Raw genomic sequence first — 23,235 nt, 5'->3', positions numbered from 1 at the left:
CCTAGGGTAGGTAAACTATTCTTTTGCTCGAGATATCAAATGATACATAGACATAAAAAATTCTTCTATCTTAAAGTAATAGGTATGTTCAAAAGCAACTTCAATTTTCTCATTATTTTATACGATCCCTAGCAATGCTAGGTACTCCTGCTAGTAAAGTTTAAGTTTCATTTGCCTATCAATTAATTTATTGGTCCCCCGATTTATTGGAAAGGGACCTATGTTTTCAGTGACGTTCGTGCGTCCGTTAGTTCAGACTATTGCCAGATAACCGTCCATTAGTTTTTCCTGAAATTTTGCCACAAATTGTATTTCATTAAATAAATGTGCACAGTGAAAAAAATTTTTTTACAAAAATTCCTGTTGCGCCCCTAGGGACTCAAAAGTGGTCAAAAATGCCCCAAAATGGCCAAAAAGTGACACATTTTTCCCCATAACTTTTGATCCATACATTATATTTTTTTAAAACTTGGCCAAAATATGGAGCCCATTGTTCTTAATATAAATTGAGTATGGGTGACCCTAGCAATATTCTGGTTTGAGAATCCCCGGGGACTTTCAGTGCTAAAAACGCCCCTTTTTGTGGCTCTTTTTTCATATTTCTCAACAAAAACTGCGTATGTCTGACTATATAGTGGTTTTTCACGGTGGTCGACTCAAATATACATGTCTTAAGGCCTGAAACTGCACTGTTATCTATTTACACTGAGATTCGGCATCCCTAGGGGCTCGAAAGAGGTCAAAAATGCCCCAAAATGGCCAAAAATGACACTTTTTGCCCCATAGCGTTTGATCCACCCATTAGATTTTCCTGAAACTTGGCCAAAATGTGGAGGCCATTATTTTTAATATAAATTCAGTATGGGTGACCCTGGCAGAATTCTGGTTCGCATCTCTCTGGAACTTTTAGGGCTAAAAAAACATGCCTTTTTGGAGCTCTTTTTTCATATTACTCAAGAACTTGATATGTGTAAAATGATTTTGATGGGGGTATGAGACGAATGGATTCGTCAATCATTTTTATAACTAACGGCTGTGCTAAACAACCAATGAAAACGTCGCAAAATTATTATAAAAATTGTCGAATTTTGGATTCAATCAGTTCGCCATTTGCTACGTCACGGACCGCATTTAATTCTTCGCCACCATCTTGGTTACTGATCTGAACTATGCCGCCATCTTGGTTACTGATCTGAACTACGCCGCCATCTTTGTTCAACATAATATTTCAGAACTTAAGAGGTTAACTACGCCACGGACCACATTTGATTCTCGGTCACCATCTTGGTTACTGATCTGAACTATGCCGCCATCTTTGTTCAACACAATGTCTGAAAACTTAACAGGTTATGCGCCCAGCCACCGTCTTTTCTTTGACGGATCGGAATCTAAATTCGAATTGTGGCAGGTTAAATTTCTGGGATATCTAAGGATTCGAAAACTACACAAAGTCATACAATCTACAACAGAGAATCCAAACGACACCGAATTTCTCGAAAAAAAACGCAACTGTTTTTGCAGAACTGATTCAATGTTTAGACGATAGAAGTCTGTCTCTGATTATAAGAGACGCATTGGATGATGGGAGGAAAGCATTGAACATATTACGAGAACATTATTTATCAAAAGGGAAACAGAAAATAATATCCCTGTATACAGAATTAACATCTTTGAAATGTAACGAGGATGAAACAATTACTGACTACGTTATAAGGGCAGAAACAACCGCCAATGCCTTAAAGCTCTCAGGTGAAATAATAAGTGATAGCTTGCTGATATCAATGACCCTCAAGGGACTTCCAGCCGATTTTAAACCATTTACAACTGTTATAACTCAGAAAGACAAACCCATAAATTTCAGCGAATTTAAAGTGGCATTGCACAGTTACGAAGAGAATAATCGTATGCTCGTGGACAATAATAACTCCAGCAATATTATGAAGTTCAAAAATGCTTCTCGAAAACAGACACCACCAAATTACGCACCTCACTGCAACATATTCTCCAAAAGTAATTTTCCCAAGAAAAAGAATAAAATTATCTGCTATAATTGTGGACGACCCAACCACAAAAGTTTCCAATGTCGATATAAACGCTCTAAAATGGACTCTGTAAAAAACGTTAAGAACTTTGAGGAAGAACATACATTTCTATTCACATGTAACTTTGACAATACCACAAACGGTAAAAACCTCCTTGTAGACTGTGGTGCGACAGCGCACGTTATCACCAAGGAATCTGATTTTATTAATTTTGATTCAAACTTTAATCCTCAAAATCATTTTGTCGAACTTGCTGACACTTTTTGCCCCATAGCGTTTGATCCACCCATTAGATTTTCCTGAAACTTGGCCAAAATGTGGAGGCCATTATTTTTAATATAAATTCAGTATGGGTGACCCTGGCAAAATTCTGGTTCGCATCTCTCTGAGACTTTTAGGGCTAAAAAAACATGCCTTTTTGGAGCTCTTTTTTTATATTACTCAAGAACTTGATATGTATGTCTATATAGTAGTTTTCCATGGTGCTGAATTCAAATATACATGTCTTAAGGCATGAAACTGCATCGTTTGTCCATTTTCACTGGGATTCAGTGTTCCCAGGAGCTCAAAAGGGGTCACAAATGCCCCAAAATTGCAAAAAATGACACTTTTTACCCCATAACGTTTGCCCCATCCATTAGATTTTTCTGAAACTTGGCGAAAATGTGAAGGCAACGTTGGCCCTTCATACTTCTCACATTCATCATTTCTTCACTATTTTTTGTGGCGTCATCTCACATGCAACACCAGAGGGGGAACATACACGCACGGCTTGTTTGTCTAGTAATATTTCTCAACATAAATCGAAGAACTGAAAATTTCCATATTGGTTCAGATTTTTGTTACATTCTTCCATTCTATTTTATAATTTGATGGTTTCATAAAATCCTTTAGTTAATGCATAGGGATAAATAGTTAATGAGAGTAATTTTTTTATTAAAGGAGAAAGTCGGTTACATCAACATAAACGTTGTGAGAATAAAATTCAAGATGAGAAAATGTACAAATAATCTGAATTCTCAATCTTCGTCTCGTCTCGTTGCAAAAATATATTTCGATGTTTGAATTTTTGTTCTTGAATTAATTATGGTGTGCGATTTCAGGTGAAAAATGTGTACCCGCCTTTCAATGTCCTTGCCGACGAAATGGAATTGACTATCCACCTGGTACAAAATTAATCATGGGCTGTAAAGAATGGTAAGAGAAAGTCATATGTTACCAACTTATTTGATTTGTTAACTTGTAAAGGTCTTAACAAAAAACAAAAGAATTTAACAAGACTGCGAATCTGTGTTCCTTAACACTTTGTAACCATTATTTTTTGTTTTTTTTTTCTGAGACGATAAATAATAATTTTTTATGAATGCTGATGTTAATCAATGTTTAGTTTGTTGATATACCATTTGTTGCACCAATGTTGGTACTCAATTAATAATATGTTTCAACTGAAAACTAAATATGTAATTGTAATTTATATGAGTGACATAACGCCACCATTCATGCATGGATGGACTGTTGTTGCCACATCTGGGCTGATGCACCAACCAATTACCTTTCACATTTGGACAGGGTGCAAAAAAAGAATTTCTATACCTAATAGGTACTGCACTGTCTAGCAAGCTCATTCCCCTGCCACATCGCCACACTCTTGCTTTCCTGTGCTTGTTTTACAAGTGTTTGCACATAATGTGCTCCAATGAAAATTTCTGCACTTGCATTCACATAACGAAAATACCTTCCCCAACAAACAGCCTTTGGAATTCCTTTCCTTCTCCCTGTTTCCCCGACCACACCAACATTCAGAAATGCAAATGTAATGTAAACAAACAACATCTTGCTGTCCTATTCTTCACCATTATAAATCTGACCTGTATCACAGTAGTTTCTTATGCTTCAGTGGCAATATGCCTCGTTTAGAGTGAACAAAAGTAAAAAAAAGGTCTAAACAAACAAAAAAAAGTATCATAAAATAAATATGGGAAATCGTCTGAATTGTTGTAACAAAATGACATAAGTTTAATCAAATTAATTCAAAGGTTTATCCTTGTAAAGCAGCAAGAACTCATTTTTTGCCAACACTGCAAAGAATTTCCCTTTTCTTCCTTTGTGTAACTTAAACCAAATAGAATTTCCATAAATAAAGTTTTTTTTCAAGAACTTTCCATCTATACGACAAATTGCAGTGGGACTTTTTCTCTGCAGGATACAACTTCAAATCCAATGTCAGCACATACTTGTCGAGCCGTCCTCTTAAGGAATAAATTTCTGACAATCTCATTAATCCTTATCCTCGAATACTTTTTGGCCTTGATAAGTGGCGACTCATTAGTATATATATATATATATATATATATATATATATATATATATATATATTAAAAAAAGATAATTATAGAAATAATTACGAACTACAACGATTTGAAATTTTCATTTTGTGTCCTTTTATTTGACATCACAGTCTCATGTACAATCAATGAGGGAACACCCTTTGATAAGCACATTTTTCGAAACATGCAAGAAATTCATAAAAAAACATTTAAAATACTGTAAGCAATTCATTAAAAAAACATTTGACACATTGTAAGCAATTCTCCAAAAACATTTGAAACACTGTAAGCAATACATTAAAAAAAATTTAAACATTGAAAGCAATTCATCAAAAAAACATTTGAAACACTGTAAGCAATTCATCAAAAAACACCTGAAACATTGTAAGCGATTCATCAAAAAGCATTTGAAACAATGTAAGCAATTCATCAAAAAACTTTGAAATATTTTAAGCAATTCATCAAAAAACACCTGAAACATTGTAAGCGATTCATCAAAAAGCATTTGAAACATTGTAAGCAATTCATCAAAAACATTTGAAACTTTGTAAGCAATTCATCAAAAAACTTTGAAATATTTTAAGCAATTCATCCAAAAACATTTGAAACATTGTAAGCAATTCATCAAACATTTGAACACTGTAATCGATTCATCAAAAAACATTTGAAACATTGTAAGCGATTCATAAATAACATTTGAAACACTGTAAGCAATTAATCAAAAAACGTTTGAAACGTTGTAAGCAATTAATCAAAAAACATTTGAACATTGTTAGCAATTTATCAAAAAACATTTTAAATATTTAAGCAATTCATAAAAACATTTGAAACACTGTAAGTAATTCATCAAAAAACATTTGAAACAATGTAAGCAATTCCTCAAAAACATTTGAAACAATGTAAGCAATTCCTCAAAAAACTTTTGAAATATTTTAAGCAATTCATCCAAAAACATTTGAAACATTGTAAGCAATTCATCAAACATTTGAACACTGTAATCGATTCATCAAAAAACATTTGAAACATTGTAAGCGATTCATCAACAAACATTTGAAACACTGTAAGCAAGTCATCAAAAAACATTTGAAACATTGTAAGCAAGTCATCAAAAAACATTTGAAATATTCTAAGCGATTCATGAAAAAACATTTGAAACATTGTAAGCGATTTATAAAAAAACACTTGAAATTGTTGTGGTGGCACACATTCATTTGCATAAGTGGATAGTAATTACACATAAATAGGAAGACTCAGTTAGTCTGAGTGTGTGTTCACCAGAAGCCACCGAAGGCCGCCGAGAGCAGATATGTTTCTCCAGCAAAGACTCTCTTATTTGACACCATTATGTAAATATCCTGTAAATATACCTTTTCCTAATACACTTCTTATTTGATCTACCTTAGTTTGTTGAGTCGTCATTTGTATTACTTGCTACGTTACTTGTTTCAACCTGCAAACTTAACAGTGACGACGAGGATGAACGTCAAATATAACAGTTTGATGAAGAAATGGAAAGAACTCACTAAAAAAAAAAAGTACAACGCAACGGTTGACCTTTCTAAGGAGTACAAGTTTTGATGAACGAAATAGTCGTAAAAACGGATTTTACGCTAAAGAGAAGTTCGACTCAAGCGGAAAAAATGAATAATTCAGCGAACATTGGAAAACTGTAAAATATTTTCCTCGCGAAGTACAACACTAAAAGAAAGAAACGGTTGTTTCCCAAATTCCAAGAACAAAAACTACATTCAGGTTAAAAAAAAAGTAACCTCAATTAATAGTATTTAATTTACTAAAATACTAGTCGGGAAAAAAAGAGACAAACCAAAACCTTTAATTGCAGTCTCAAAGAAAAAAGCCCAAAAAAACTCGAACGTGGCAAAAAAAAAAAAAAGCGACGATTTACGCCATTTCCCATGGAATCCATCTTAAAAAAAAATAACAAACTGTAAAAGTGAATTTTTGTAAAACGACAAACAGATTCGTATTACTAAATTACGAAGAACAGATTCGTATTACTAAATTACAAGGAAGTAACATACGAAAAAAAAGTTCACCAGTGGATTTCCTAAATTGCTGTAAATACCAACTAAAGACTTTTTGGTAAACCAAATTTTTCTCTTCGGTATTTAAAAAAATACCACAGTTAAACTAAAATCAAGGAAAGATTTTTTTTAAACTAAAATTGTCACTGGATAACAGATATAAGACAGTAAAACGTCACGCAAAAAAAAAAAAAAAATTTAAATGTAGACCATACATTTTATTTTTTTCAATTGTGACTCGAGTTCGGCTGTTATTTATTAGGAAATGTCTAAAACGGAAAAGTAAATCGTATTTTGTGGTTTCAGCAAAAGCCTCAGTTCTTATGTTGTGGTTGGATGAGCTTGACTCGCTAGCGAAGTGAGAAAATATTATTCGAGCAGTGATATTACTATTGAAAACAGGAACTATGAACAATTTTTTTTTGTAACGCAAGCCATTTTATATGGTACGGATATTGTGTTGCATGTGAAATTGTACAATTTTTCTTCGTAACTGCATTACTGCTACGGAAGGATACAAAAAAAAATGGAAGATTTATCTAGAATGTTAATGCAATTTTTGCAGACGCAAAAAAAAGCGCAATCCAAGCTAGATGCACGTAGAGAGGAGAAATTATTGAAATGGCAAATGGAACAAGAAGAAAGGCAGAAGAAATTACAATTTGAATATGAAGAAAGGCAAAATGAACGTTTTGCTAAAACACTGGAACTATTAAAGACTAATCAAGAAAATGTCGACAGTACTAATTTCTCGCATACAACTATATTTAATAGCATTGACACATTTAACTATGTGCCGGAGGAAGAGAAGACTTTTGAAGCATACTATACAAGATACGAGAATGTCTTTCAACTGGACTGCAAAAGTTGGCCAAATAGCCAGAAAGTGAGCCTTTTACTCAGAAAGTTGGGTGTAAGAGAACACAGCAAGTTCGTAGATTATATACTGCCTAAAAAAACTACGGAATTAGATTTCATGGAAGCTGTAAAATTACTAAAAGAATTATTTAATCCGAATATATCTCTTTTTCGTAAGAGATGGTTGTGTATGAATCTAAGGAAGATGGACAACCAAGATTATTTGACATACGCATCAGTTGTCAATAAAAACTGTGATAATTTTAAGCTAGCGGAACTAACAGTAGAAGATTTCAAATGGCTAATCTTCGCACAAGGGTTAGTCTCCACGAAAAATGCAGAAATACGCAGACGAATGTTGTCTAAGCTGGAATCTGAGCAAGATTTAACACTTCAGAAATTAGCAGAGGATTGTGAAAGGGCCATTACACTAAAAAAGGATTCAAAAAAGATAGAAGAATCCGGAGTGGCATATGTAAGAAAGGTTAGAAAACCATACACACCAACCAAGAACTATACAAATAAAAGCAGTCAAAACGGAACGAGATATTCCAAATATAATAATTATAATTATAGTAAAGAATATAACAAGTCGCTTCCTAGATATAACTGTAAGAGATGCGCAGAAAGACATTGGGAATCGGATTGCCCTTATAAGAAGAAAAAATGCTACATTTGCAAGAAAGTCGGACACAAAAGCGATTGTTGCAGATATAAAGATTTCACCAGAAAGAGAGTACAGCAAACAAAATCAAATGAAAAATTAGACAAAAATTGGCGAAAATACATAAAAGCGGAAATATTCAAAACGCCAATAAAATTACAACTGGATACAGGATCCGATATTTCTATAATAAACTTGAATACATGGAAAAAGTTGGGTAAACCAACCATGATGAAAACAAGTAAATCAGCTCGGACGGTAACTGGTGGTGAGATAAAATTTGAAGGAGAAGTTATCCTTCCGATAAAATTGAAAGGGATTACGAAGAAATTAAAAATGTTCGTATTGAAAAATAGCAAAAATCTGTTTGGAATAGATTTAATTGAGAAATTTGGACTCTGGGATAAGCCAATTAATACATTCTGTAAAAAAATAGAATGTACTACTCCAACAACAGAAAATATAAAAGAGGACTTAAAAAAATTATTCCCTGATGTATTTATGACTAAATTAGGTCGTTGCAATAAATTTAAGGCCTCGTTTGAACTTAAAGAAAACACCAGCCCAATTTTTAGAAAAAAGCGAAACGTTCCGTTCGCTGGGTTGGAAAAGATTAATAAAGAATTAGACAGATTGGAGCAGACAGGAATACTATCAAAAATAGAACATAGCGACTGGGCAGCCCCTACCGTATATGTAAAGAAAAAGAAGGTGAAATCAGCGTTTGATAAACTATTGCCAAGACAGGCAATTGTCCGAAACACTACACACAGGATAAGAAAGAAATATAACTCGGGAGATCGAGTATATTTCAAGTGCTACAGGAATAACACTTTTTACTGGGAATGTAGAGTAGTGGATAAACGCATTGATGATTGTACATACATGATTAAAGGTCCACAAAATATACATAAACGGCACCTGTAACAAATAAAAAAAACGCCACATTCAAGATGGTGATTATACAACAGCAGTCGAAGAGGAGGAAACCATGGACATCATATACGAATCCTTTAATGTGGAACCGCCTCAATATACACTTGAACCCCGAAGATCAGGTAGAAAAAGAAAGTTTAATGAACCATTAATGTTAAATCCCAAGAGAAAAAGATATTGAAATCTGTGCGACTTCAAATCTTGGGAGGAGGGTGTTGTGGTGGCACACATTCATTTGCATATGTGGATAGTAATTACACATAAATAGGAAGACTCAGTTAGTCTGAGTGTGTGTTCACCAGAAGCCACCGAAGGCCGCCGAGAGCAGATATGTTTCTCCAGCAAAGACTCTCTTGTAAATATACCTTTTCCTAATACACTTCTTATTTGATCTACCTTAGTTCGTGGAGTCGTCATTTGTATTGCTTGCTGCGTTACTTGTTTCCACCTGCAAACTTAACAGAAACACTGTAAGCAATTCGTCAAAAAACATTTTAAACATTGGAAGCAATTTATCAAAAAACATTTTAAATATTTAAGCAATTCATAAAAACATTTGAAACATTGTAAGAAATTAATCAAAAAACATTTGAAACAATGTAAGCAATTCATCAAAAAAACATTTGAAACACTGTAAGCAATTCATCAAAAAACATTTGAAACAATGTAAGCAATTCATCAAAAACATTTGAAAAATTTCAAGCAATTCATCAAAAAAAATTTTAACATTGTAAGCTATGCATCAAAAAACATTTTAAACATTGCAAGCAATTCATCAAAAAACATTTGAAATACTGTAAGCAATTCATCAAAAAACATTGGAACACAGTAAACAATTCATCAAAAAACATTTGAAATATTGTAAGCAATTAATCCAAAACCATTTGAAACATTATAAGCAATGTGTCAAACATTTGAACAATGTAAGTAATTAATCAAAAAACATTTGAAATATTGTAAGCAATTCATGAAAACCATTTCAAATATTGTAAGCAATTTATTTAAAAAAACATTTGAAACACTGTAAGCAATTCATCAAAAACATTTGAAACACTGTAAGCAATTCATGTAAATACATTTGAGACATTGTAAGCAATTCATCAAAAACATTTGAAACTTTGTAAGCAATTAATAAAAAAACATTTGAAACTTTGTAAGCAATTAATCCTAAAACAATTGAAACACTTTAAGCAATTCATCAAAAGACATTTGAAACACTGTAAGCAATTCATCAAAAAAACATTTGAAACACTGTAAGCTATTCACCCAAAAAACATTTGAAACATTGTAAGCAATTCATCAAAAGACATTTTGAACATTGTAAGCAATTCATTAAAAAACATTTGAAACATTATAAGCAATGTATCAAACATTTGAACAATGTAAGGAATTAATGAAATAACATTTGAAATATTGTAAGCAATTCATGAAAAACATTTCAAATATTGTAAGCAATTCATAAAAAAAACATTTGAAACACTATAAGCAATTCATCAAAAAACATTTGAAACACTGTAAGCAATTCATCAAAAAACATTGTAAGCGATTCATCAAAAAGCATTTGAAACATTGTAAGCGATTCATCAAAAAAAAATTTGAAACACTGTAAGCAATTCATCAAAAAACATTTGAAACACTGTAAGCAATTCATCAAAAAAATTTGAAACACTGTAAGCAATTCATCAAAAAATTTGAAACACTGTAAGCGAGTCATCAAAAAGCATTCGAAACATTGTAAGCGATTCATCAAAAACATGTGAAACACTGTAAGCAATTCATCAAAAAACGTTTGAAACATTGTAAGCAATTCATTAAAAACCATTTGAAACCTTTTAAGCAATTTATCCAAAAAAACATTTGAAACATTGTAAGCAATTCATCAAAAAACATTTGAAACAATATAAGCAATTCATCAAAAACATTTGAAAAATTTCAAGCAACTCATCAAAAAAAATTTTAAACATTGTAAGCTATGCATCAAAAAACATTTTAAACATTGCAAGCAATTCATCAAAAAACATTTGAAATACTGTAAGCAATTCATCAAAAAACATTGGAACACAGTAAACAATTCATCAAAAAACATTTGAAATATTGTAAGCAATTAATCCAAAAACATTTGAAACATTATAAGCAATGTGTCAAACATTTGAACAATGTAAGTAATTAATCAAAAAACATTTGAAATATTGTAAGCAATTCATGAAAAAACATTTCAAATATTGTAAGCAATTTATCAAAAAACATTTGAAACACTGTAAGCAATTCACTAAAAAACATTTGAAACACTGTAAGCAATTCATGAAAATACATTTGAAACATTGTAAGCAATTCATCAAAAAAAATTTGAAAATTTGTAAGCAATTAATCAAAAAACATTTGAAACTTTGTAAGCAATTAATCCTAAAACAATTGAAACACTTTAAGCAATTCACCAAAAGACATTTGAAACACTGTAAGCAATTCATCAAAAAAACATTTGAAACACTGTAAGCAATTCACCCAAAAAACATTTGAAACATTGTAAGCAATTCATCAAAAGACATTTTGAACATTGTAAGCAATTCATTAAAAAACATTTGAAACATTATAAGCAATGTATCAAACATTTGAACAATGTAAGGAATTAATGAAATAACATTTGAAATATTGTAAGCAATTCATGAAAAACATTTCAAATATTGTAAGCAATTCATAAAAAAAACATTTGAAACACTATAAGCAATTCATCAAAAAACATTTGAAACACTGTAAGCAATTCATCAAAAAACATTTGAAACACTGTAAGCAATTCATCAAAAAACATTTGAAACATTGTAAGCAATTCATCAAAAAACATTTGAACACTGTAAGCAATTCATCAAAAACATTTGAAACTTTGTAAGCAATTCATCAAAAAATTTGAAACACTGTAAGCAATTCATCAAAAAACATTTGAAACACTGTAAGCAATTCATCAAAAGACATTTTGAACATTGTAAGCAATTCATTAAAAAACATTTGAAACATTATAAGCAATGTATCAAACATTTGAACAATGTAAGGAATTAATGAAATAACATTTGAAATATTGTAAGCAATTCATGAAAAACATTTCAAACATTGTAAGCAATTCATAAAAAAAACATTTGAAACACTATAAGCAATTCATCAAAAAACATTTGAAACACTGTAAGCAATTCATCAAAAAACATTTGAAACACTGTAAGCAATTCATCAAACAACATTTGAAACATTGTAAGCAATTCATCAAAAAACATTTGAACACTGTAAGCAATTCATCAAAAACATTTGAAATACTGTAAGCAATTCATCAAAAAATTTTAAACACTGTAAGCGAGTCATCAAAAAGCATTCGAAACATTGTAAGCGATTCATCAAAAACATTTGAAACACTGTAAGCAATTCATCAAAAAACGTTTGAAACATTGTAAGCAATTCATTAAAAAACATTTGAAACCTTGTAAGCAATTTATCCAAAAAACATTTGAAACATTGTAAGCAATTCATCAAAAAACATTTGAAACAATGTAAGCAATTCATCAAAAACATTTGAAAAATTTCAAGCAATTCATCAAAAAAAAATTTAAACATTGTAAGCTATGCATCAAAAAACATTTTAAACATTGCAAGCAATTCATCAAAAAACATTTGAACACTGTAAGCAATTCATCAAAAACATTTGAAACTTTGTAAGCAATTCATCAAAAAATTTGAAACACTGTAAGCGAGTCATCAAAAAGCATTCGAAACATTGTAAGCGATTCATCAAAAACATTTGAAACACTGTAAGCAATTAATCAAAAAACATTTGAAACTTTGTAAGCAATTCATCAAAAACATTTTAAACATTGTAAGCGATTCATCAAAAAACATTTGAAACATTGTAAGCGATTCATCCATAACATTTGAAACACTGTAAGCAATTCATCAAAAAACGTTTGAAACATTGTAAGCAATTCATTAAAAAAACATTTGAAACCTTGTAAGCAATTTATCCAAAAAAACATTTGAAACATTGTAAGCAATTCATCAAAAAACATTTGAAACATTGCAAACTTGCGCATCGGTTTTTTCTTTAATGTATTGTAATTACGAACCAATCTTCAAGTCGAACTGTAACTTTTCACAGAAAGTAAAGATAATAAAATAATAAACATTCAACAGAAATATTTTAGTTTATCATCGCAGACTGAGTTTATATAAACATCCAAAATGACAGCAAAACTTAATGACTGCATGATTTTCCTTGAAACAAAAATAGCCGTGATTTCATAATAAAAATGACTGACAATATTTTAATCTTCGTATTAAACAAATCATAATAAGATATCAAGTTCTGTAATGAAAGTGTTTCAACATGGTAAACGCGGCAAGTTTTTTTTTATTTTCAAAATATATAGAGAAAATTTACTGCTCAATGTTTTAGAAAAAAGGATTAATTGATAAAAAGGAACCATGTAGAAATACTATTTTGCTTTTAATTTTCAAAGAAAACTGATGCCCACTATTTTGTAATTGTAGAACTATATAATTCTGAAAATTTTCAAGTTTCACAGTGTGATTGTAAATATTTTCTACCAGTAAATCAAAATCTGTGAAAATCTATAGTTGTTATCTTTTTCATTTTCAGTGTTTGTCAAGCAGCCAAATTCCAATGCACAAAATTGCAAATTGACTGCCCAATCAAATGCACTCCTGATCAATTCCGATGTGAAAACGGTGATTGTATTGAAAAGAAATATAAATGTGATGAAAACATGGACTGTCGAGATGGATCGGACGAAACAAATTGCAGTATGTTTTAATTGCAAAACCTTTTTCTTTTATTACTTTTACATAAAAAAATAATGTTAGACTTATTAGGAAAGTTTACCGTTAAGCAGTTTCGCAGATTAGGAAACGAGATACATTCAACAATTTTTTTTACAGTCGGTTTCTATTTAGATTGACAAAAATAGTGCGGCACAATGGGCTGATTGGTTTAATCATTTTTTTTTTTTTTGTAATTGCTATAATTATGTTGTTTTAGACGAATGACACTTCGATATCACCCAAATATTGTTCCCGAAATCAATTAAAGTTAATGGCAGCTATTAGTAACAACAGGTGTTCTTGTGTTGAAATAACAAAGGTTAAATGCATCAAGATCAGCACAAGCCAGTCTGCTATGCTTAATGCGTTAATATCTTTCTTAGAGTTTGATATACGAACTTTGAAAGGTTAAAACACTCGTTTTGTATCTGAGGGAGGATACTGAATGGTGTGAGAGTGGTATTTTTGAGTGTCAGGTCCTCTTGAAGTTTATAATTCGGTTTTGCAGTGGCCACTGAATGCAACAGCTGCCTGTTTAAAGACTGACAACGATTATAGAAGTCTGACTTGGTTGCGAGGAAATCATGTAGCAGTGCTTGGCTGATAAAATTAAATTTTAAAATAATATTTTTTTCAAGGCACAAATGTCTCCTTCAGTTCTTGTTTGGTCAATCTTTTCAGCTTGCAGATTCATCCATTTTTTGTCTCTGGAATTCAGACAAGACTTTCTCTGACAAAGCAGAAAAGTGATGCCAAAAGATACTCCAAAATGTTCCAAATTAGTGGCATCAATATCAGTTTTGCAGATCTGAAATTTATAGCATCTACACAGAGCTATTGATGGAGAAACTAGTTAGAACAAATGTGATACTTGTGAGTCTCAGACTCCTTATGCCGCGATGTATATTGTCATACATAAATTCCTGAAAAATGTGTAAAATGACAGATCAAAGCTAAAATAGATCAATTTTTAGTCACTAGCAAAAATTATAAAAATAATACTTGCTTTTAAAATTCATGCAATAATTACACCACACACTTAAATAATAACTAAATGTTTCCAAATATTTTAGGTGAGGATAGATTATTCATATTCTTCGGACTATTGTTCTCATCTAGAGTGTTATTTTCACAAAGTTTTGGTCGATGTAACCTCCGACCTTCATCAGGTGTATCTTGTCATATTTGGAATCTTTCTGTCGAACTTGCGAATCTACACGAAATTTTGACAGAAAGATTCTCGAGTTTGATGATATACACTTAAAGTTCGCAGGTTACATCGACCGAAATGTTGTAAAAATAACATTCAAGATGAAAACAATAGTCCGAATAATCCAAATACGAATAACCGATTTTGATATTTGTAAGTTAGAATGTATAAAGAAAGTAGTGTAATTATTAATAGTAATATATTTGAATATTTCAAAAAAGTAATACTCAATATTTTAGATATTGATGTTTTCAGATTCAACAGTAGTCAAAACGATTCTTTTAAAATTACAATGATATTAGCTCTATTAAAACGTAATTCCAAGAGATAAGTGTAGTAAGACGATTCAGGTTTTGGTGGAAAAAACAACCTTGAAGGTACCTGTTGTGTCCGGAGAAATGGGTTGTCGGAATTATGGAATATTTGAATGAAAAGTAAACAAGCTCATTTTAGGTTAAATACTATTTATTACAGTCAAAACACAAATTATATTTACAGCACGATATGCACGTGTTAGCGCAGCCGTCATTTTGTCCATTCTCCCTGAAACTCTCTAGACTTTTTCTTTTCATCTATATAAGGGCAATAACTATTACTTCCTTTATTAGAGATTTCCCCTTTAGCTTTTGATCGCTATAACAGTACCTAACTCAAATTAGATACATAGAGCATTCCAATCTCTTTAATCAACATCGATACTGCCAAGGAAGTTGATCATGTGGGCTTATACTTCATCATTTGGATTTGTAGTAATCATTGATAAAGAAGGAAGAAAAAGAAGAGGAGAATCCTACACTCAATAATATATATATATATATATATATATATATATATATATATATATATATATAGGTACTTTTTTAATCAGAATCGGGAATAATATTGGAATCATCCCATCACTAATATATATATATATATATATATATATATATATATATATATATATATATATATATATATATATATATATATATATATATACTAACAAAAGTACCCGTCGTTGACTGGGTTCAAAAACAACCTACAGAAAATGGACTCTGATTTATGAAAGTATAATAGGTTATGAAAAGGAAGGGTTGTAAAGAGATAGCTTCGAATTTGGGGGGATCTAAAATCAAAGCAAAATATGATGAAAGTAAAAATAAAATAGATAAACTCCATAATTTATTATACCATACCTGTTCACACTGAAACACTTATCACAATATTCTGTGGATCTATATAAAAAAACCTTGTTAAACTTTGTGACATATTTCCATTCTATAGAGGTCAGGCGCGAACAAACACCCCATAATTTTATTATATCATATTTCTTCAAACTGGAACATAATTATTAAAGTATACTTACGCAGATATATATGAAAAGTCTTTATTAAAGTTTGTGCCTATTTCCATTCTATGGAGGCCAGGCGCGAACGCAGACCCCCCCAATTTTATTATACCATCCCTATTTAAGTTAAAACATACTTATCAAAGTATTATTATGTACATCTATATCAAAAACACTTGTAAACGTTTTTTTTTTATTTTTAAATTTTTTATTTCCATACTTTGTGGACTAGGCGCGTATGCAGACCCCACAATTTTAATAAATCATCATTATGCCAGATCAAACATACCCATTCCTGTGTCTCAATACATCTTCTATCATTATATGTGATCAGTTTTCTATAATAGTCAACCATATAGGAGCCTATTCGTGACTAGACACACACACACACACACACACACACACAGACGTTCAGCTTTATATATAAAATAAAAAGGAACAAACCGTATTATATGTTCATCAACGTTTCGTCTTTATTTCGAGACTTCCTCTGGATGAATGAAATTAAGAAACAAAAAATATCAGTACAAAATATTTGAAAATGTTTCACGTGCACAGTGTGACACAGTTCTATTTCAGAGAAACAGAAAAAGACGTTGGAAATTCAAAAAGGAGGGGGAGGGCTGGCGCTGTTAAAGAGAAGGAAATTTTAGTGACGTCATATAGTCGTTAATGTAATTTTAAAACTATGAACGCAGGTAATATTCTTATTGGGAAAAAGATTAACTGCGTTCATAGTTTTAAAATTACATTAACGACTATATGACGTCAAATATTTTGTACTGGTATTTTTTGTTTCTTAATCTCATTCATCCAGAGGAAGTCTCGAAATAAAGACGAAACGTTGATGAACACATAATACGGTTTGTTCCTTTTTATTTTCTCTATTTTGTCAGAATACTATTTCCATTATTTTCAATATCATATATATATATATATATATATATATATATATATATATATATATATATATATATATATATATATATATCTGTCTCATTACACAACAGTAAATAAATAAAAAAAAAACTGCTGAACTGAACCATTTCAAACATTAAGTGGGGAATTAAGATAAGCAAACCATAAAACCCCGCCTTCAATCTATTTCCATAATGAGACTTTTTTCCACTTTCTATATCGAAATATACGTTTTTTTTTCATTTCTTTAATTAACTTTCCAATTTGAGACGTTTTCTTTTTTCTTATTCTTATTCTTATTTTTATCTTCTTATTCTTATTCTTATTTTTATGTTCACTGATTCAGATATTGTTTTATATGAATATGAAAATTAGTGCAAACACTGGAAATGGACAATTTTTCCGACATTTTTAACAAAGATACACTCATATAGTAATAGTTTAGATTTACCTCTACTTCTGCAGTGTAGACGAACCTAGTCTTTGTTGGCTTTTGGTCGATTGCGATTTTTATTTATTCTAACAAATATAAATGGAGCCTTCATTCTCAAATGAAGCCTTTATTTTCACATGGGACTGTTATTTTTATGGAAGGCGCTCGACTGAACTTAAATCTATGGTCCCACCTGCAAAACATTCGCAACGATTACTCGTCTAGTTTCAACAACTGTCAATAATTTCCTTTAACTTCTATCAGTGCCTAAAATTAAATGAAAATTCCATGAGCAAAGTTTCTTTCCTAGAATTGTTAGTCTGTGAAACACAATACCACGGACTGCTTCCTAATTGACTATAACATGGTCGTTTTCAAATCTAATTTAGCTAAGTTCTTAAATAATCATACCTTATCCAAGTTCAGCTACTACCGATCATCAAAGTCTACTCCGTACTCATTAACCTTTATCTTAGAGTGACCATTGAGCTTTGATAAACGGTGACTACCCCGTAAAAAAAAATAAATGGGGCCTATAAAATTGAAAATAATGTTGCGCAGAGGAGGTGATTACTGAATGGTGACTCCAATCATCTAATCATATTTAAACTATCGCTTTCTCATTATATTTTCTCAGCACTAAAACTTATACTTTAATTTTTGGGGTATATAATCAAGGAGTTGACCCCGGTCATCACTAGACCTCTGCACCGAACTCACTGAAGACGACCTTTATTCTGATGACAATATGAATTTTAATTATTTCTATCTGTGCATTTGTTTTTCAGCTTATGCCTGTACATCAAAGCATTTCAATTGCAGTGATCAGAGTTGCATTCCCCAAGAAAAAGTGTGTGATGGCTTACCTGATTGCATCAATGGAAAAGATGAGTTAAATTGCGGTAAGTAAACACTCGGAAAATACGTAACTGAAGCGGTTTCAAACTTAAACATGACAAAGTAACCAACAGACAGAACCACCTATTTAGATGTGTTAAACACATCTAAAATAAAATGCATCTATTCAATCTGTACGGTGCCTACCATATCCAGGTTGAAAGTAACCTTGGACAAACATTCAGCCTGTTTATAGATGAAAAATATCTTGTGTCTTTTTACATGGCTTGCAGCACTTTGCTATTTTTTTATGCCAATAAATTTGAAATTGAATTCAAATTTGAAAAAAAAAGCATATTTCAAACTTATTCATGACAGATTTACCAACGAACCAAACCTATGGAGATGTGTGGACAGATCTAAAACAAGATGCGTTCATCCAATTTGATGACAGAAATTGTAATTCAAATATAAGCATGACAGACCAACGAAAATGCTATTTAAAATATAAGCATGACAGACTAACGAAAATACTATTTCAAATATAAGCATGCCAGACAAACGAAAATGCAATTTCAAGCATAAGCTCAAAGAAAATGCTATTTCAAATGTTAGCGTGTTAAACTGGCAAAGGGAGCTTTGTATAAAAATGCTTGAATTCATCTTATTTTAGAGGCGTCCATTGAAACTTTGCATTTGGTGACGAAACTGCCATTTTAAACTAAAGTGATGATAAATCTCAGAAAGGCAAGTATGCTTTTCAGAAACGATAAAAGATTTTTATTTCAATCATTTTTCCTTTTTATTCTAGCGAAACATTATCAGAAACAACTTTGACTGACTTATAACATCTAACGAACCCATAAAATTAATTGTATTTATATACATATAGCTTTCTAGCCAAAACACAGGCGCAGAAACATCTCTCTTAGAACCAAGGTGAAGCTACTAAATGCATTAGTCATCACAATCATACTTCACACATGCAAGGTATGGACACTGAACGTAGACTTACCAAGGACGATCCAAGTACTAGAAATGCATTTCCTCAGAAGACTCCTATGCATTTCATACAAGGACCATGTCATCAACAATGAAGTCCACAGAAAGGCTATTCAAGTGTGTCATTATAATGACCTAATGACCACAGTGATAACGAGGAAACTCAGATGGTATGGGCACATAACACACTCAAAACTTGGACTTGCAAAAACCATCTTGTAAGGAACAGTAAGGCGAAAAGAACTCAGAACAGACAGAAGAAAAAGTGAGCCGACAACATCCTTGATTGGACAGGGAAAAGTTTGAATGTTATACAGGTACTCATCCACAACTGCAACAAATGGAAAGTTGGTCTACCGTTTATCCATCAAACAGTGCCCCTATGGCCTTGGTGAGCTACAGGACTAGTAAGAGTACTAGTAACATCTCATTTCTTGTGTTTTATTTTTATATATTAAAGCAAATAATATCCATCTTTTTCATAAACTATGCAACAAGTTAAATTGAATACTTAACAATTTATTTAAACCCTGGTTTAATAAAAACCAGGGTTTAAATAGTAAAGCGAATATTTATTTATATTACATTTTACTATAAATTTAATAATTTAATTTTGATTTTTTCCTTAAAACAATAATTTCTAACAATTTCTAGTATTTATGTTGTCTTTTTACATGACTTGTTGCACTTTGCTATTTTTTATGCTAATAAATTTGATATGATATTATGGTTGCTAATACATTAAGAACAGCTCTTACACAGTGTCTTTTTTCTTCTTTTGAACAGTAACAAAATGTCCTAAAAACCAATTTGGTTGTATGAATAAGAAGTGTATCCCTTTAGCTTTCCGTTGTGATGGTTTACCAGACTGTGGGGCAAATGATTTATCCGATGAGTTTGACTGTAAAAGTAAGTATTCTCTCAGCAAAATTCCGACTGGCTTGGAATTAGTAATATTACTTTCATTTTCATTTTTTTTTTCTGGTCTCCTAACAAAAGGAGGGTGGACCTGTAAATTCACCGTTGTCCGTTCGTCCGTTTGTTTGTCTGCACTTTTCTCAATAACTACACCTTGGAATATTTTGAAATTGTGCACAAACATTAAACATGATATGAGTAAAAAAAGTAACAGAACGGATTTTCCGGGAAAACTCCAGTTGCCCCCTTAATGGTGTCTTTCGAGTTAAGATGGCTAAAATTGACACTTTTGTGCTTATTAAAAAAAATTGATGCCTTAGATTTTTATAAAACTTTCTAAAAAGTTGTAACTAACTGATTTCTATATAATTTTGTTTGTCTATACTTCGTGATAACTCTTGGGTGTGCCCTAGGGGCTCTTTTAGGGCTAATAAAAACACTCCATTTTCGGGACTATTTTACCATATTTGTCCCAAATTTTCTGTGTATGTCTATTTAGCAGTTTTGCATGGTGCTGAACTCAAGTCAATTCTTTTTTTTTTTTTTTTTTTGCATGGTGCAGAACTCAAATTTACGTATGTTAGGGCTTAAAACTGCACCGTTTGTTCATTTTCACCAGGATTTGATGTCCCCTGGGGACTTTTGGGGTTAAATGGAGGGGGGGGGGCAATGCTGAACTTAGTCATTTTTTTTATGCCTCGTTCACTGTGTACTAACGGGGGACCATGTATGCTTCACTTGTTTTTTTTACATTTACAATGAAATGGAAGTGGAAACCTTGATTTTTGCATCATTATTTAGTGTGATCTGAGCCAAAACTTTTCTCAATTTGCATGCAACTGTCGAATCTTTCTATTCTCAATGTCGCTGGTAAAAAAAAAAATGTAATCCTATAAGTTAACAAATAACTATGACAAACAAAGAGAACTTCATGCAGACCAAAAAATCCTCAAGTACGATTTTTGTGAGCAGATTAAAGATGTTCAATTAACTTAACACACAAATAACTATTTTCTTTTTATTTCGTTTTTTTCTTCATTTTCTTCTCTTTTTTTTGTTTTTCTTCTTCTTTTTCTATTTCTTTGTCTTTTTTCTTTTTATCCTTTTCTTTTTCTCCTTTTTACTTCTTCAATATCTTCATCTTTTTCTTCCTTTTCTTCTTGTTCTATTTCTACATTTTCTTTTTCTTCTTCCTTTTATTCTTCATCTTTTCAACCTTCTTCTCCTTTTTCCGCTTTCTCATCTTTCTTTTCTTCTTTTACGTCTTCTTTTTTCTTCTTCAATATCTCTTCTATCTTCTTTATCTTCATCTTTTTCTTCTTACTTTTCCTTTTCTTCTTTTTTCTTATCTTTCCTCTTCTTCAATATCTTTTTCTTCTTCTTCATCTTCTTTTTCTTCATCTTCTTATATCATCTTCTACCCTTTATTCTTCTGTCTTTTCTTCTGTCTCTTTTCTCCTTCTTCTTCTTCTTCTTCTTAGTGGTAGTAGTACTACTACTACTATTGCTATTGCTCTACTTCAGCATATCATGAAAATAAGTAGTTTTGCTTTACTTAACATATTTCCTAATGTTTTGCTTAACACAATAATCGATATTTTGCTTATCATTTTACTTATTATTTTACTTATTATTTTATTTATTATTTTACTTATTATTTTACTTACAGAAATTGAACCTTGTGAGAACATTCGTCAATTCCGGTGTCAAGATGGTAAATGTATGAACATCACAAAAAAGTGTGATGGCAATAAAGATTGCAGCGATGGGGATGATGAAGACGATTGCAGTGAGTGACGTTTGCTTTTATGAATACTTTCTTGGATAAAGGCGTTGAAAAGCAATCAGTTCTAAGTGACAGTATTCTAGACATTAACGGTTCAATCCTCACTAAGGACGACACTAAAAATAAAATAAAAAATACTTCTACACAGTCAGGGCTGATGAAATAAAATTAATTTACCCCCGTAGATTAAAAACAGGTGCAATTTGAAATTCGTACAGATTACCGAGTTCAACATAAAGATTTCTTAGTTCAAAAAGATGCACCTGCAGAAGGTCGAAGGTTACATCATCCTAAATGTTGTGGCTATAACAACCAATATGATGGTAGTGGTCCAGATAATCCAAATAATAATTTCTTGAAATATTGATAGAACTTCAAACAAGACTTTTTAGTCCAACTTTCTACCCCTTGGATTACACCATAGCCTTTTGGTTATGAGCAAAGTGTTCTGATACTACACTTCACCGAATGAGAAATTTTTCTAGACTGGAGAAATTTTAATTTTTGTTCCAATCTAGAATATCCCTTTTTAAGGAGCTGGATTTTCCCCACATTAAAAGCCGACCTTGCGTCTAACTCTGTCTTCGTTGTAAACCAAGTAATTAGGGACTCTCAAAATATAGCTTTAAAAATCACCTTTTTGCATAAGCATAAACGATAGGATCTTTGAACTTTCTAAGTTTTAACCAACATTTTTATATTTTCTTTGGTTATTTTCAGGTTGCACATGCGTCAACAAATTCACCTGTGATTCTTGTGAATGCATACCTGCATGCAAACAATGTGATGGAATTATTGATTGTAAGGATGGTTCCGATGAGAAATGTGGTAAGTAAACAGGAAATAAGGTTATTTTATAGGATTCTATGCAAAATCTCTTGTAATCATCTCTTTGAGACATTTGTAAATTACAATGTTTAACAAAAAAACATTTTACCTCTGGTCATGAACTAATATTTTGTAAAATTAACACACATATGCATATTATCTCACTCTCTTTCTCTCATTTCCATTCTTTCTCTCTCTTCAATTCTCCTTCTCTTCCTCGCTGTTTCTCACACATACAGAGGAAATATGATGAAAAAAAAAAATCAAAGTTTAAAATGTTTGTTTT

At 31.4% G+C, this 23,235-nt stretch overlaps 1 protein-coding gene across 1 annotated transcript in view; it reads left to right on the top strand.

Moving 5' to 3' along the window:
* The window catches only part of LOC145263032 (uncharacterized), a 376,016-nt gene that overhangs the window by 172,601 nt on the left and 180,180 nt on the right, over positions 1–23,235 (top strand). The window contains exons 26-31 of the mRNA XM_080119864.1: positions 3,146–3,239; positions 13,506–13,669; positions 18,367–18,480; positions 20,204–20,326; positions 22,005–22,124; positions 22,842–22,949. Of these exons, the coding sequence (XP_079975990.1) occupies positions 3,146–3,239; positions 13,506–13,669; positions 18,367–18,480; positions 20,204–20,326; positions 22,005–22,124; positions 22,842–22,949 (723 nt within the window). The remainder of the gene's footprint in view (positions 1–3,145; positions 3,240–13,505; positions 13,670–18,366; positions 18,481–20,203; positions 20,327–22,004; positions 22,125–22,841; positions 22,950–23,235) is intronic.

Source organism: Euprymna scolopes, chromosome 38 (genome assembly GCF_053919585.1).
Source record: "Euprymna scolopes isolate OS-2025 chromosome 38, ASM5391958v1, whole genome shotgun sequence".
NCBI lineage: Eukaryota > Metazoa > Mollusca > Cephalopoda > Sepiida > Sepiolidae > Euprymna > Euprymna scolopes.
The sequence above is the reverse complement of the archived record's forward strand: the minus strand, read 5'-3'. Positions and strand labels throughout refer to the sequence as shown.